We start from the raw sequence: 17,245 nt of genomic DNA, 5'->3' as shown, positions 1-17,245 counted from the left end.
CTCAACATGGGCTGTCGCTAGGTAAATGCTCTGAACATGCAGGAGTGGGAGGGATGGAGAGGGAGACAATGAAAAGGGATGGGAGAGGGAGACAATGAAAAGGGATGGAAGAAAAAGCCAGCGGATGCCAAAGCCATAAAGCGTCTCTGTGACAGCAGTCATTGTCTTCAGAAGTCACCTGTTCCTGCCTCACTGACCCAAGCACCTGTCTCTCAAAGTCGTGTGCCTGGTGGGAGAGAACCACCCTTGCAGTTAAAAACTTATCTCTGATTGACGGTATTGCCCACATTTTAGTAAAGATGCATATTTTTCCACATTTTAACATCTCTGAAATCATCTTCCAGTTCATGGCTCAATTAGCAGCATTTTTTTTTCTTTTTTAATAACAGGGCAGCTTAAATTTGATGAAATACTCTGTGTTACCTTGCCAGAATCCTCAGAATCAGAAAAAGACTCAAGAAATGTCGGCTGAATGAATGATAAACATGAGGAAAGGAGGAAAAGAGTTGTGGTACTTCTGGTAAAAACGGGGCCAGATATAAGAACTTAAGACGGCTCCTCAAGATTTAATAAGAAATATTTGAATTACTTGAATTACCATATATACATCTATGCCTATACTAACAAATGGTAATTTCACTAAAAACAATAGAATATTTACCAAGTAAACAAACTTTGAAACCCAGAACCTAAAGCAAAACTAAAAACCAGTGAAATAAGCACAAACAATATTCTGTTTTACTATTTTCTGAAAACTGCTGAATTGTACAACTTCCTTTTTGCTGGCTAGGATGAATTCTGTCACACACTTTCTTTCTTTTATTTTTTTAAAATTTTATTTATTTATTTGAGAATAAAAGAGAGAGAGTGGCAGAGATAGCGAGAGAAGGCACAAGCCTGCTTCTCCCTCTACTCCCCACTGAGGATGTGAGGCTCGATCCTAGGACCCTGAGATCATGACCTGAGCCGAGGGCAGATGCTCAACCAACTGAGCCACCCAGGAGTCCCTGTCACACACTTTCATATAGTGTTCCTCCTTAGTTTTTAAATAACCTTCACATGGAGCAAGAACCTTTGCTACCAATGAAATAGATAAAACTGAGCTAAGTGTGTGTACGCCGTTTGTGCGGGATGAACACACGCTCCAGAGCCGCCCATCCAGGTAGTACACTCCTCAGTCTCCAGCCCTTAACTCTGCTCTGTCTGTCTCCACAGCCCTTGACCGAGTTAGTATTCATCTACAGTCTCTGCCCACCTTCTTAATATAAGCTCCGGGATGAGGAATTTTTTGTACTTTATTTTGTGCAGTGTTGTGCGCCCAAATCAGAGCCTGGCACATCAAGTACTCATTCAATATCTGTTTTATAGAACGAATGCAAGAATCAATTTGAAAAACACACTTTGGAAAATTACATTAAATATGTTACAGTAGTTTGGCAATTCAAAAATCCACAGGTAAACTTTTTTTTTTTTTTCCCCCTGATCTTGTATGTAAGCGGTAACTGCTCTGGAATTATTCTGAGTGCTACCTTAGACATTTTTCTCGCACCTTCTGTGTACTTTCATCATGGGAAACCACACTGGGATAATTCCACTATTAAGAATTTAAGAATTAAGAATCCAAAACTATGCTGAGATGCACATATGTGTGTTCTCACTGCAGCACTGTTTTAAGAGGAAACAGCAAACAACTCCTATGTCCATCAACAGGGAACCGGAGAAGCAGCGTATCGATGCAGCTCATAATCTGCTTGGGTGGTTCAGATCATGATCCCAGGGTCCTGGGATGGAGACCTGCCTAGGGCACCCTGTTCAGGGGGAGCCTGCTTCTCCCTCTCCTCTCCTCCCCACCTATGCTCTCTCTCAAATAAATGAAATCTTTAACAACTGTAACAAAGTGATGAGAACAGTTCACTCTGTATACTTTCCTACACTGAACTTTCTCACCATATGCATATATTCCTTTTAATTATTTTTTTAAATGTCAACAAGGACTATGGAAAAACAGGATAATGAGCTACTTTTGTTTCCTGATTTATACTTTTCTGTATTTAAAAAAACTAGTGAATTTTTCTAAACTTCAAAGTATCAGGCAACTATGACACTGGTTCAGGTCAAAACAGATGACACGAAGTCATCTAAAATATCATTAAACTTGGTATATTCTTTCTTTTACTTAAAAAAAAATTTTTTTTAAAGATTTTATTTATTTATTTGACAGAGCTCACAAATAGGCAGAGAGAGACAGGGAAGTAGGCTCCCCGCTGAGCAGAGAGCCCAATGCGGGGCTCAATCCCAGGACCCTGACATCACGACCCGAGCCGAAGGTGGAGGCCCAACCCATGGAGCAACCCAGGCGCCCCTTAAAATTTGTTTTTATTTTCTCCTGAAAATCCAGGAATTTTACTTCCTTCAGTGCCTTCATCTCCTTCCTATATTCTTTCAGACTTGGCTTTTTTAGCTGTTAGCCTTTTTCTTTCTCTCTTTTTAATTGAGGTGCAGTTTACATATAATATTACATTAGTTTCAGGTGTACAAGGCAGTGATTCAAAATTTATATATATTATGAAGTGACCATCACAATAAATCTAGCAGCCGCCAGTCACCAAAGTTGTTAAAATATTAATAATCATTAATATTAATTATATTTCCTATGCTATATATTATATTTCTATGATTTAGTATTTTCCAACTGGAAATCTGTACCTTTTAATCCCCTTCATCTCTTTCAGCCATCCCCTCATCCCTCTCTCCTCTGGAGAGAGACTGTTCAACCATCAGATTGTTCTCCTCATCTATGAGTCGGTTTCTGTTTTATTTGTTCCTTTGTTTTGTTTTTTAAATTCCACATGTAACTGAAATCATATAGTATTTGTCTTTCTCTGTCTGACTTAAATTAACATAATACCCAGAACGGTATATTCACAATTAATAAAGTTTATCAATGTGGGAAACAATTTTTTAAAAAACCAGTGTTCAACTGCCTTTTGAAACAAAAGATGTGTCCCCTACACATTAATATGAATACTATTAGCTAAAAAAGGAAGCCATGTAATAAGTTGAAATGTTTATTTCTGAAATGTTGCAATCAGATACCCCAACTTGCTGCTGGGGTATATTTACAATCTTTTCCAATAATGCCATACTTCTTTTTTTAAGACTCAGAACACAAATACGCGAGGCAATTTTTGTTCAAAGGAACGTGTGAGCAAAATAGCGTAACACGACTATATTTTTATACATTTGCACTCATGTCTGCTTGGATACCATATAAGTTAGTCTTACCCAGTTAAGAATTAGGAAGACTGGATTTAAATGTCATGGCACAATGGAAAAAACTTACCACTTTACAGGTCACTTTTATAATGCATATTCACACATCTATCCTCTAAGACTCAGCATCAATGTAAAATGTGTGCTTTGTGCCATGACACCAAGTTGCTAGTCATTCAACTTTTTTCTGCTGCTAAATAAGAAGTTTTACCAAACTTTCTGATATCCATTATGGCTACGGTTCTTCATGCTGCTCTCAAAGTCACACAAAAATGACTAATATTATTTGAAAACAAGAGACATATATCAACAAAACTCTCATTTCTCCTAAATATATAAGTCATTTAGAATACTTTCACTTTTACTCAGTTTTCTTAGATATTTATTTTACTTAAGTTCTGAGTTCTTCTATTAAAGGTTTTGCAGGTCACTAATTTAGTTCCAACTCATCAATCTGTCAACTGAATTTGTTTGGTTAGAAAATCATGGTTTTTTTGGTACCAAAAATCCTTTCTGCAATGCTTGTGAATCTCATTAAATACACTTAACTAGTTTTTTGTTCAGCTTCTCACTTTGTCTCCTCTGGCAGCTCTATTTTTCCTAGATATGTGTTCTAATTATGCCAAATGATCTTTTTAGAACAGTGCAACTCAAAATACAGTCAGAGACAGAATATGAACTTGAGCCAGAATGTAAACCAGCACACTTGTACTCTCACTGAGCGAAGTCAAAACTAAATGACAGGATAGAGGTGTAGCTGATGCACGTTCTGAGTTCAGCTCCTATGTCCTTGTACATCAGTTAGCTGGTCAAGGGAACACAATTTGTGCTCTTAGCACAGAATACTGTTGTCAAAGCGATGATGGGAAACAACCATCAACCCAGAATTCTACATCCAGCTAAATGATCTTTTAAGCCCAAAGAGATTACTCACAATCCTTCCCTGAAATAACTATAATAGAGTAATACGAAGGGAACCAAACCCTACAGGAAGCAGCAGGACACCAGAGCAATGCTACGCTGACACTAACCTTATCTCAGAATCCACATCTTTGCTTAGGAATTTAGGTCTTGTATTTTCAGACGAATAGTAACGTCCTGCAAAGACTTGATCACCATCAGCAGTAAAAGCTTCTCTACAATTCTTGGGTGGTTTTTGAGACTGCATTACTGCACGAGCTACAGAATTATTCTAAAAAAATAGAGGGGGAGAAAAGACATTTTTGAAGTTATGCCATAGCACTCCTGATACACAATTTCAAAATGTTACCTACCATTATTTTAAGACTCAAGTATTTTTACTTAAACATTAAAACGTAAGTAAATTAATTCCAGAAAGTTAAATAAAAGAACTTCAAAACCAACTTTCATAATTCAAAGAATTAAAACTGACAACCTTTAGAACAACAAAGTAAGCAAGGCTTTATGATAAAGTGATTTAAGTTCTAATGCTGCTATCCATTAAAGTTAAAATTTTAAGTACATTTTCACATGAAAATACTTACTTTAGACCAGAGTTCATACAAATCTTACTTTTTCTAAATGACTTTCACAGCCTGAAAAGAAAGATGTGACTGAACAGCAAATGGCAATAAAAGATAAGTATACTGAATTATGTGGAGGAAAGCCTGGAAATAAGCCTGAAAAGAAGTAAAATAGGCATCAGGCTTTTGGAGTCCTCACCAACCTCTGAGGACAGACAAGAGGATTTCATTATTTCCCTTTAAGGATCCTTCTAAAATATGATTGAGCAAGGACCACAAATAATTACAATATGACCCTGCAACACATACACTGTATATACATATAAATTACTGATACCATTATTTCTCAGTTTCTGTTAATGAGGAAAACAAAGTCTATTATGTTTGTTTTGATTAGATCTGTTTTGAATTTCCTTGTTCCTTCTCAAAAAATTTATGTCAATGACGATCTAATCCAACAAGTTCATAAAAATACATAAATAGATGAAAAGTAAATACCGATTTATTTTACAATACTTTTAAAGTTTTAAGATAATGAACATAAAATATCAAGTAGAGTATTTGTTTAAAAAATAGGATAATAATACACTTATCTATAAGGATAAATAAAAAATGGATTTGGCAGCTAATCAAGAAGGAATGAGTAACAAAAAAATTACAGCATCATTCACCAAAATAATATGTATTTGTGAAAACAGTTGTACTGAGGAATAGCCAAAAATATAAAAGTTCCCTCGGGCAGAAAATGTATAAACCAGCTCTGTATTCCTTTGTAGCCTCCTATGAGGTAAAACTACAGTGGTAAAACATATTAACAACTCCATAATATAGACTAGATGGGGAAGCAGAATTTATACAACGAACTTCAGTTTTGGAAATTTAAAAGTAATACAAAATTCAGCAAGCATCTTATCTTACTTTGATCAGAAGCACTGTCTCTATGCTTCTCATGTCAATCAGGCTGTTTGCAACCACTGCATTATCTATTTCTAAAGCTGTCAGGACTGTTGGAAACTCTGGATGATAAGCAGCTCTAGGAGACAAAAATATGTAAGTACTAAAAAATTACATATTAATAACATGTAAGTACTTTCAAACTTTAATTTTATATACATCTGTCTTTCTAATGCATGACTATAGATAAGACAATGGAAAACAACTGATAACATTTGAAAACATCTGTAAGAGGTGAATTTTATCTAAATAGCAAACATTTATATTATGTGCTAGGCATTCTAAGAATATTATAAATAATATCAAGTCATTGAGTCCTCATAATAACCTTGAGATTGATAATAATATTCTCTAATTTAAAGGAGTTTGTTCTTAAGATGGGGGAAGCAAACCACTGGCCTAGGATGCTTAAAACCGAGAGAAGTCAATGGAGTAGGAAAGTTTAAGGTTCAGGACAGAGGTGAAATAATTTAAAAAAGGAGTCCAACAAACTAGGCAAGAAAGCACACAATTCAGAGCCTATGCAGAATAAAGAGCTTTCGAGAGAAAGAGCATCTCTTCTGCAGAGCAGGACAGGACGTACAGACGCAGACACGATTAGGGGTGGCTAGCATGCCGAGCACTTCGGCAGCCTGTACTTCAGAGGGAACAAAGCCATCTTAATAGGAAAGGAAACTATTCCCGGGATCTCCTGGTGAGCTACACACTCCCCCAGGCTCCTCTGCTGAGGTTCTCTAACGTAAGCCTGATATACCGGATTCATTCTAAATGTTCCAAGAGTGTTTTCCTGCTCTTTTCCACATTAAAATAACATGCCCAATTTTAAAAGTTAGTGCTGGAATCACAATATATACCGAGAAAGTTCTTCACCAAAAATCAGCCCTCCAAAACGTCTGTAAAGGGAGCTGAAGTTGAGAGAATATTAAACGTACCCAACCTGTCGATATTCTGTCAACATCCGACTTCCTCTGCTACGCCACCAACTTGAACTTTAGCGTCATTCCAAACTACTCTGAAGGGTAGATGCCCTGGAGCTGCCCCATTGACCTCCGACTTCCCGCTGTCACCAGGAGCCCAGCCTCAGCCATCCCCGCTTCCTGCACCTGTTCAACCTGCTCTCTGCCCGCAGCCAGCAGATCTCCAGAGCTGCTCCCCGGCCTCACAGTCCTCCCTCTCCAGCCTACGCCTCACCGCCACTGAATGAATGAACTTTCCCAGCAGCACCTTCTCAACTGCTTCCTTCTTCTTCTGTAAGAACCACCCGGTCTAACAAATCCAAATGGAGTACCAGTCCAACAGTACACATTCTCTCCTCAAACTTACTAAACAAGGTAAGAGTCCCGCAGCCACCATGGGTGTTTGAATGCTGAGCGGATGTCGGCTCTGCTTCCTCTCTCACTCTCCCAAACCTACCCAATGGCTGAGGCCCTCATCCTCAGCACACAGATTCCCCTATTTCCAAGCAGTGACCTCATGCTGCACAAATGGAGCTCAACCCACAGCCCTTCACGGAATGACACACTGCCAGGAGACTGGGAAACACGGCGTGCCAGGAGGGCCATGCCAGGCGTTCCTACTCATGGGAGTCTATGCAGCGGGTCACGGAGCAGTCCCGGCAGCTGTTCAGGACCCCTGTCCCTGGTGTCCAAAGCAGAGTGCTGGTGCAGGAGGATACTCCTCACAGGAGCCAATCTCTCCCAGCAATCTCCCAGGGACAGGTTCCAAGGTCCCCGCAGGGAAACCTGCGAGTCAGCATACTGGCCTTCTACCAGCTGTTCAGAGGTCTCTCACTCTAGACGCAGCTAGCCTGTCAGGGGACATCTTTACGATAAGCAATGTTGTCTGGCAGCACAACCGAAATTTCACTTTTATCAGATTTGAGAAATCAGGAACCAGAGCCAGAAACGTTGGGGTCATATTTTCAGGCAGACAGGGAAAACAGTTTACCTTGAACACCCAAATCCTCATTTCTAGCCTAAAAGTTCAAAATTGGCAATTCCACAACAGGACTCATCCACTTCTGACACTTAAACCTTCTCCTAAACCAGTTACGAGCATATCTGCTCGGTAGTCACTCCAGCCAAATACCTAGCAGTCATCCTCAATTCTTACATTCCCTTACATTCAAGTAACAAGTTCTATTGATTTTGTCCTAAATAGTGCTTTCATTTTTTAAAATTTTCTTAAAGATTTATTTATTTGAGAGAGAGAGTGCGAGCACGTGTGTAAGCAGGGTGAGGGGCAGAGAGAAGAGGAGAGAGTCCCAAGCAGAGTCCCTGCTGAGCGTGGAGCCCCAGATGGGGCTTGATCTCATGACCCTGAGATCATGACCTGAGCCAAAATCATGAGTTGGACACATAACCAGTTGAGCCACCCAGGTGCCCTCTAAATAGCACTTTTAACCTGCCCCTTGCTATCTATAACGCAAATGCTATTTTTTGCAGAATAATTTATGATGCCATGCCACTATGCGTTTTGCACATAGAATTCTCTTCCTTATAAGGCAGTTAACCCTTCTCTGTCACTTGACAAATTCATCAGGTTAGAGGACTGATCATTTGTCCTCTTTTCTCTAACTTCTTTGCCAACCTGCCCACTAATGTGTAACGTAATTAAACTCTCTCATTTGAACTACATCTGCATTTTATGATCCAATTTTATCAAAGCTGACAAAGAATAAACTGGAAAATATGTATTATACTTCAAAGTAAAGTGACTAGCCAATCAGCAGTTAGCAAAGAGGCCCGTTTAAATACTGTGTCCTTGAGGTTTGTTGGGCTTATCAAAGAAAACCACCACAGCTCTTTATGGAATCTGCAAAGCACCTTGAGAGTTGAACTGTGAGTGCTGAGTGCCAAAGCTCTTCCTTAGTACCCTGACCCCACATACCCCTTAATTTGCCTTGGTCTGTATCACTTCCCTCAGTATAATTTCTATGCCACACCACATCTCTTCCCCTCTCCTGACTCCCATTAATAGACCTCGTTTAAGGAGTTCAAGGGCAGGGAGCATGTCTTATTTATCTATGTGTCTCCAATGCCTAGACTGAAGTTAAAGAAGTGGCTTGATGAAATTTCATCAATTAGTACTACAGATTTGGTTGACGTAAATATGTCTTAATTCTTTCTGATTTTGGACATGATTAACCAAACCAGAAATGGCATTTAGCTACCAATGCCTCACCTGTGTCTTACATCATACATCTCATTCCGAAACTCAGAAACTATTATCTGTGGTCGTGAGGTCCCCCGTGAATAAAACCTTTCCATCAGGGCCTGAAGAACTCTTTCATCGGCATGGTTATGGCAACAGTAGGCCTGCAGAAGTCCTTTCAAGCAAGATTCGATAGCCAAAGCAAGTTCGGGGTCACGAAGATGAATGCAAGCTCCTAAAGGCAAGAGAAAATTATCAAAAGGCCCATAAATACTTAATTTGAAATATTAATGTAACTATCTTCTTATAACAGTTTACAAGTGACTTCAAAATATTTTCACATAAAGAAGCTTAAATGACATTACAGATCTTAGGTTAACTATATGGGAGATCCCTACATATCCACTGGACACACTGGGGCAAAAACCCATCAAATCCTGCGAAAAGAACTGCCCCAGTAACTCCAGTGTAAACCAACAGAGGTTTTTCGGTGTTAAGTGTATACTACTCGAGCCCCCGAATGGCACTTTGGAAAGTAAACCAAAAGGTTTACAGATTCTTTATTATTTTCTGTAAAACTGATTAACACTAGTATTTTTGGATGAGGAAAATACCAGGAATTGGTATTTCAGGAATAGATGAGGAAATGCAATTGAAACATCCATTGAAACAGATCCTGGTATAGAGGTACATATCATTTATATGAACAGACTTTACCGTAATACTTAACACCGCGTGTAATGCTGTACTAACACAGTAAGACAATACTTTAACAACAAAGGATTTTTATGTTGAAGCATCATTTTCACTTAACGATATTACACAATTAGAGATAACTCCTCAGGAGAATTCAACAGATACATATATTTTTTAATCTCATGTATAATAGGGATAATTCAATAAACCCAGTATTTATACTTGAAAAAGGACTTAGAAACAATGTTGTCCAACCTGAACAGAAACTAAGAAGATAAGTCATTTAATAAAGGTTACATAAAACTCAGGTGGTGTGGGGCCTTCTGATTATATTACTGCCACTGGATTTTCTGACTAACCAATTATTTTCAAATTAGTTCATTCATTTATTCATTCATTCAGGAAAAAAAATAAGATCAGATTATTCAACTCAATAGCTTTTTTTTTTCCTTTTCCTAAGTTCTCTTGCTTTTTACCCCCTTTTTCAAAGTTCTTATGCTTTAAAAATGCAAAAGGGAAATTATAAAGTTTAAAGTGATTTTTATCCCTGTATCCTAAAATATGTACAATTAAAATACACATACAATTATGTTCCTCTTTGACAAGTTTTAAAACTAGATTCAATAGACCCTTTCTGAAAATAAAACCTTATTTTTAATGTTTCTTATACCCTGACCAAATGGTGACAAATACCTAAAGGGCCCACGGGTTTACATGTAAAAAGCCCACGTCTATAGGCATCATCTATCGCTTCAAGAAGGGCTGGAACATGAGGGCCAAATCTTTTCAGTCGATCAGTTTTACTATCTTTTAATTCTTTCAGTTGCCTCTGATTATAGCTCAGTGTATGCTTGACATCTAATTCTTCTCCCCTAAAAAATAAAAGTGACAAACAGAAGAGATATGAGATACAGTTATACAGAAATATCCAGCCTCTCCCCTCAACACCTGCATATCAGTGAATGACTCAGCTACCCTAAAGACTAAAGTCATATTTCTTTATTTGAAAATGATGGTGTTACTAGAGAAAAATAGTCTCAAGTCCTTAAAACCTAGCACAAAAAAAGAAATGATGCCATGGGAATGAGGACTAGAAATCCCAGAAATGGCCCAGCTCTGCAAGTGTTAGAAAAGTCTGGGAAAAGTGATTTTTTTTTTTTTTTAAAGATTTTATTTATTTATTTGACAGAGATCACAAGCAGGCAGAGAAGCAGGCAGAGAGAGAGAGAGGAGGAAGCAGGCTCCCCGCTGAGTAGAGAGCCCGATGCGGGGCTCGACCCTAGGACCCTGAGATCATGACCTGAGCCGAAGGCAGAGGCTTAACCCACTGAGCCACCCAGGCGCCCCAGAAAAGTGATTTTTAAAAGATATCTTATTCAATATAAGAAACAACAACCACAATAAAACATGTTTTCTCTCTTCATATAAAGACCAAACCACCTGATTTTCAAGTCATTGAAAAAAAAATCATTCTAAGGATACTGAAACTTACTTAATTCTGATCCGTTCTTCTTTGTCCTTTTCTATGGCTTGCTGAAACTGTTCGATCTCTTGATTGATCGAGCTTTCTTGATTCTGTAAGGCCTTTACTCTCTCTTTTAACCAAGATATTTTTTTTTGCCTTTCCAATCGTTCGGGTTCCAAAGATTGATCAGTACTAACAGTAAATAATCCAAAATGGAAAATGTTAAGTGAAAAACTTAACATTTAAAAAATACAAAGCAATGTGATAAAATTCCTTTAGAAATAATATGGAAAATATAATACTCCACTTTACAACTTGGCTGTATTACAAAATGAGGCAATCATGAACATGGCAAAGTAACCATCTTACCTTTTCTTTAGTTCTTCAATTCTTTTGCAAAGCTGCTCATCATCTTTCATTAATGCTCTATACTCATTTAGGGAACGATTATATAAAACCTGATAAAACATTAGACACAGTTTGGTAAGATAAAAAAGTATATTAATCCCATTCAAATCCACTTTTGTCAAATCTTCATATCGGAGGCTAAATATATGCAAAAATATATTTTTAAAACAAAGTACATAAATGGCCATATGAAACCATTATTTTTTAAAGTCTGAAAGCAGCACAGATTTCTATCTAATTGCAATAACTCCACTTTTAAAAGTAAATGAACAGTATTTGTATTTGATACGCAGCATTTAATATTCCAGGTTGGAAAATTTCTCTCACCTCAGCTTCATTATAGACCCTTTTCTTAGCAGTAACATCTGTTTTCAACGCCATACATTCTGGTGCTCGTGCATTTGTCTCTTGCCTAATCTTTTCCAGTTTATCTTGAATATCTTTGTATTTTTTTTCTGCTTCATTAAGTCTAACCTTTAAGAAATAATATGGTTGGAGTGTTTTTTACTTTTCTTCAATAAACAGAAAAAAAATTTTAAACTTAGTTTCACTCTAAATAATCTCAAGATATCAGGTAAGCAAACTTAATTACATAAAATACTAAAATACAATTTTTTTTTAGGATTTTATTTGTTTATTTGACAGACAGAGATCACAAGTAGGCAGAGAGGCAGGCAGAGAGACAGAGGGGGAAGCAGGCTTCCCGCTGAGCAGAGAGCCCGATGTGGGGCTCGATCCCAGGACCCTGGCATCATGACCTGAGCCGAAGGCAGAGGCTTTAACCCACTGAGCCACCCAGGTGCCCCTAAAATACAATTTTTAATTCTACATTTAGTTATCCAACAAATGTGCTATCTTTTGGGGATATAAAGAGTAACAATCATTTGCAGGTAACACAATCAAACACAGACAGACAAAATTTAGCAGAAGAACAGACTGCTTAAATTGATCATAGTTTGGATAAAATAATGCTTAAGCTGGCTATGTCTATAATTGTGGAAGCCCAGGGAAAGAATCCAGAGGTCTGCCAGAAAAAGTCAAGAATGCCTCCAAGGCAGAAGTAGCATTAGAGCTGAGACTTGAAAGATTAATCCATATGTACCAGGAGAAAGGCTGGGGAAAGGTGTTAGAGACAGATGGGAAAGCATGCAGAAAGGCACTAATACAACTTTGAGCAATGAAAATATTTGGAGCTTAAACTGAGAGGGTAGTGGTGGGAACTGAGCCCAAAGCATGGAAGGGCCCAGAATTTCCTAACAATCAGCTTACAACTTAACCCTCCAGACCACAGGGAGACAAGACATGACCAAATCTGCACATCAAGTCACTGCGGAAGCACATGCAGGGTGGAGGGAAAATTAAAAGAAACAGTATCAGTAAAGAGGTAACATTCCAGAGCAAAATGAATTAGAAACCAAAACGGGGCACTGACAATAGGAATGGATTAAAAGAAACAAATATGAGACCTGTCTGGATCAGGGATTAGCAAACTTTTTAAAGAGTCAGATAGTGTAGCAGACACTATTTCTTCATAGCCCTTCCACTTAATAGTCATTCTGTACTCAACCACCATGCATAAGACTACACGAAAGGTTTTATGTAAGACATGGTAGGAAGATACAAATATAAAATAAGACAGTTCTTACCCTCCAGAAATTTACCATTTACTACAGAGTGCCCAAATGCTTAAGTGGGCCAAAGGCCTGCAGAACTGAAGTATCACCCAGCCTCAAGAACCTCCTCTTCTCATTTGAAAAACCGTGAACATTTATTACATTTATTATTCAGACTGGATTCCACTTCAATTACTTTTTTATTTTTTACTTTTTTTAAAGACATATTTTATTTTGAAGTAATCTTTACACCCAACGTGGGGCTCAAACTTAACAACTCCACAATCAAGAGTCATATGCTCTACTGACTGAGCCAGGAAGGCGCCCCAGATTCCATTTTTAGGTTGGAGATTATCTAAAGAGAAAAATAACTTAAGATCTTCCTCTATGACAGTTAAGAAATGAGGATAAGGAGAATTTGGTGGGAAAAAAATTCCAGAATATTCTCAGAGAAATGAAAATCTGAGGTGAGAAAAGGTGAGTGGGGCTGAACTTCCATTTGCTACCTGAAGAGGAAATAAGAAATTCAGCTTATTTCTGTTATTTTTACATATTTATTTCTTACTTTTGATGGATGAACAACACTTAAAGGGAAGAAAATATATCTGCTTGCTATAAAAAAGCAATGTGGGCAAGATTACATTCTATATTATAAACTAAGCTTAGGGGCCCAAAACACTTAAGTAGAACAAAATACTAACAGGTTAAGTCAGCCACACTGAGTTAAGTAGAGCTTCTGTAAAAATGAAAAGCCTACGAGTTCTACTTCTAGCATGACAAAATGCAAGGAATTCTGCACTGCCGGCTACATACCCTTGTGACATACTAAAAGACCACTTCAGTGCAAATTTTAACCTGGTGAATTACATGATGTATGAATTGTATTTCAATAAAGCTGTTAAACAAAGAATGAAAAGGTGAGTATGAAGAGTGCATCGGCTATATGATAAAAGGTCCCTGTGGACAGTCCTAACAGAGTATCACTGCTTTTATTTACCATCCAACCAACTTCTACCTCTATCCCAAGTGGAAGACTCTTGAATCATACATAAATAGCATAGCTTCCCCCTGGGATCTTAAATCTCAGGTTGAAATTAACCTTACCAGACCTAACAACTTGTCCCACACGTGCTCCGCCTACATAAAATCCTCTGATGGTTCTGGGCCTAAAACTTTAGTTCCCTCAAATTTCTGGTAGCAATCTCTGGGTACTGTGCTTAGTTTTGAAGTGTTAACTTCATGATACTTAGCTTTCTAATTGACTACTATCCTAGCACCTCAAGACTTTTTATATGTTGATACACCTAATGAACACAAGAGTAAAAGCTTCATATTGTAGCATCACTGGTTGATAAGGAAGTACCACTGTCTACATGCATGAGTTTAGGGTGTTTTATCACTGGGCTCAACTGGCTGATCATGTCCAAACCAATACTCCTTTTAAAAAAGAGTTGCAGGGGAGCCTGGGTGGCTCAGTTGGTTGGGCATCTGACTCTTGAATTTGGCTCAGGTCATGATTTTGGGGCTGTGAGATGGAGCCCTGTGTTAGGCTCGACGCTTAGTTCGGAGTTTACTTGAGATTCTTGCTTCCTCTCCCTCTGGCCCTCCCCCTGCTTATGCTGCCCACCCTCCCCACCAGATAAAAAAATTAAATGTAAAAATAAATAAATAAATAAAAGAGTTGCCACTTTAGTACTTGAGCAAAAGTTTATGTTAGTTTCACTTAAGTATAAATTCAAGCAGATAAATATATAGGTTGAAACTGCTCTTTCTGTAGGTCTTTTAAAATGGTCTAATATCAGTAATCTCATAAGATTTAACCTGCTAAATCTGTATTAAAAAAACAATTACCTGCTGTTCTTCCATCTTCCTGTCAAGTCTAGCAGCACGATCTTCCCCAATTTTGATATTATCTCTGATAGCATTCAATTGTTTTTCAATTTCATTGACCTAAAAAGAAATTATAGTGTAAATCACATCTAAGAGTGATTGTAACCAAATATTTTCTACATATTAAAAGCATAAGTGAATAATAGAGTAAAAATTACCACTGCCCAAGCCATTTCATGTTTTAAGTATTCTAAATTAGTCTTCATTGTACTTAAACCAGCAATACTTTGAAAACGTTCTTCTTTCTCCAAACACTGGCGTTTTAGTTCAGTAAGTCGCTTTAAAAAAGAAAAAAGGATTTGTTTCTTATCAACACTGAAAAGACAAGACTTTTTACAATTATATATTTTTTGAATGCACCCCCTTAACAGGTATAAAAAAAGATATGCAAGGGAATGACTTCCTTAAGGTAAAAATAAAAGTACCATTGGTTCTTTGGTATACTTTTATTAGGTATAATTATTTTCTAAATTTCTGCATTATAAAAATGGCCAAATAACTCTTCAAACGAAAATCAAAAGAATAAAAGGTTTAAGACAAGTATAGACAAATCACGAAACTCAGTTTCCCATTTCTCTCAACTCTTTATCTGACAGAGAGACTGGGATGTTCTTCTGGGCAAAGTATGCCCAGTACTCATTCCAAAGATAATGGAAGACACATAAGAAATTTATTTCTAAAAGCCAAATAAGTTATAATTATTTACTTATTTATTTACTTTATTTTTTAAGTAGGCTCCACACCCAGTGTGAAGCCCAACATAGGGCCTAAACTCAGAACTTTGAGACCAAGACTGAGCTGAAATTGAGTTGGACACCTAATCAATTGAGCCAGATGTCCTAATTTATAATTTTTTCAAATCTAAGCTCTTCTTAATAAATAAAATCATCAGGGGCACCTGGGTGGCTCAGTGGGTTAAATTTCCGGCTCTTGATTTTGGCTCAGGTCATGATCTCAGGGTCATGAGACTGAGCTTCCGCTGCCCCATCTCCTTGGGCTCTGTGCTGGGTAGAGACTGCTTGAGATTCTCTCTCTTTGTCTCTCTCTATGCCTCTGCCCCTTCCCCACTTGCTTGGATGCACATACATACTCTCCAAAAATTAAATTAATAGTAAAAATCATCAAACAAGTGTCAAATATAATGACATTAAAACAGCTTCTGAGGTGGTGTAGATTCTGGCACCTGGGTAGATGGCCTCCTCCCTTCATTTGTGCTTACCATCTGCAACTAGGGCCTCACACTGTGGATCTAATGCGTCCCTATCAGTCACTTTCCCAATTCTCCAGAATTATTTCAATCCATTATCACTCTCTTCAAGCCTCATACTCCCCCATCACCCTAACTCCTCACTCATTCTCACTGCCTCCTACTTCAGAGAACTTAGTGGCCATCGGAGGAAACTCTCTCCAACTTCCACCAACCTCATTTACAAATCTAAAGCAGGAGGAGGTGGCTTTCTGACACTGAAGTCCAGCCCCCACCTCCTACCTACATATTTTGGATCCGACCACCTGCTTCTGCCTTCTCAGGAGGACTGAATTAGTTCATTTTTCATGCCTATCTTTTCATCTTTGTTTCCACTTGGACCTCTTCACTGACTTCCTTCCATTATCATGTTTAGTCTTTACTCACTTATCTTTCCCATTTACAAACAAAACCACCACTACCCATGCTTGGGCACCTCCTCCTCCTCTCCTCCTCTAAGTTTTCTGAAAGTTATCTCTCTTCCATTTCCTCATATTTTCAGCCCCACAAATCTGGCTTCTGTTTTCACCACTACTGAAACTTCTCTTGCCACAGGCCTCTATGCAGATTATGTCACTAAATACAGGGAGCATCTGTCAAACCTTGCAGTGCTTGCCACTGACCACTGTCTTCTATATTCTCTTCTCTTGGCCTCTGGTTTCCATAAGCATTTTTCATGGCTCAGGCCTGGACCCACTTTCCTCTCCTACTCAGCAAGCTAAGTCATTCCTGCAGCTTGCACGCCAACAATACACTAATGAGTCTCAAATTTTTACTGAAGCCAGACTTCTGAATTCCTCACTCACATGTCCAATTGGATGTTTTGTAAGCACCTCAAAACTAATGTGTTCAAAATGAAATTCATTTTTCTAAAAAGGAAAAAAAAAGAGGGGCGCCTGGGTGGCTCAGTGGGTTAAAGCCTCTGCCTTCGGCTCAGGTCATGATCCCAGGAACATCGGGCTCTCTGCTCAGCGGGGGGCCTGCTTCCTCCTCTCTCTCTGCCTGCCTCTCTGCCTACTTGTGATCTCTGTCAAATAAATAAATAAAATTTAAAAAAAAAAAA

The 17,245-nt window shown here is 38.1% G+C and overlaps 1 protein-coding gene across 2 annotated transcripts in view; it reads right to left on the bottom strand.

Moving 5' to 3' along the window:
- Positions 1 to 17,245, bottom strand: part of SMC6 (structural maintenance of chromosomes 6) — a 76,977-nt gene that overhangs the window by 31,374 nt on the left and 28,358 nt on the right. For both annotated transcript variants that reach the window (XM_080813222.1, XM_080813223.1), the window contains 9 exons: positions 15,095 to 15,214; positions 14,898 to 14,996; positions 11,761 to 11,907; positions 11,395 to 11,483; positions 11,053 to 11,217; positions 10,254 to 10,432; positions 8,895 to 9,099; positions 5,676 to 5,790; positions 4,305 to 4,465 (listed from right to left, as the gene is read on the bottom strand). In XM_080813222.1, coding sequence (XP_080669348.1) covers positions 4,305 to 4,465; positions 5,676 to 5,790; positions 8,895 to 9,099; positions 10,254 to 10,432; positions 11,053 to 11,217; positions 11,395 to 11,483; positions 11,761 to 11,907; positions 14,898 to 14,996; positions 15,095 to 15,214 — 1,280 coding nt within the window. The remainder of the gene's footprint in view (positions 1 to 4,304; positions 4,466 to 5,675; positions 5,791 to 8,894; positions 9,100 to 10,253; positions 10,433 to 11,052; positions 11,218 to 11,394; positions 11,484 to 11,760; positions 11,908 to 14,897; positions 14,997 to 15,094; positions 15,215 to 17,245) is intronic.

This window comes from Martes martes (assembly GCF_963455335.1).
Source record: "Martes martes genome assembly, chromosome: 9".
Taxonomy (NCBI): Eukaryota; Metazoa; Chordata; class Mammalia; order Carnivora; family Mustelidae; genus Martes; species Martes martes.
The sequence above is the reverse complement of the archived record's forward strand: the minus strand, read 5'-3'. Positions and strand labels throughout refer to the sequence as shown.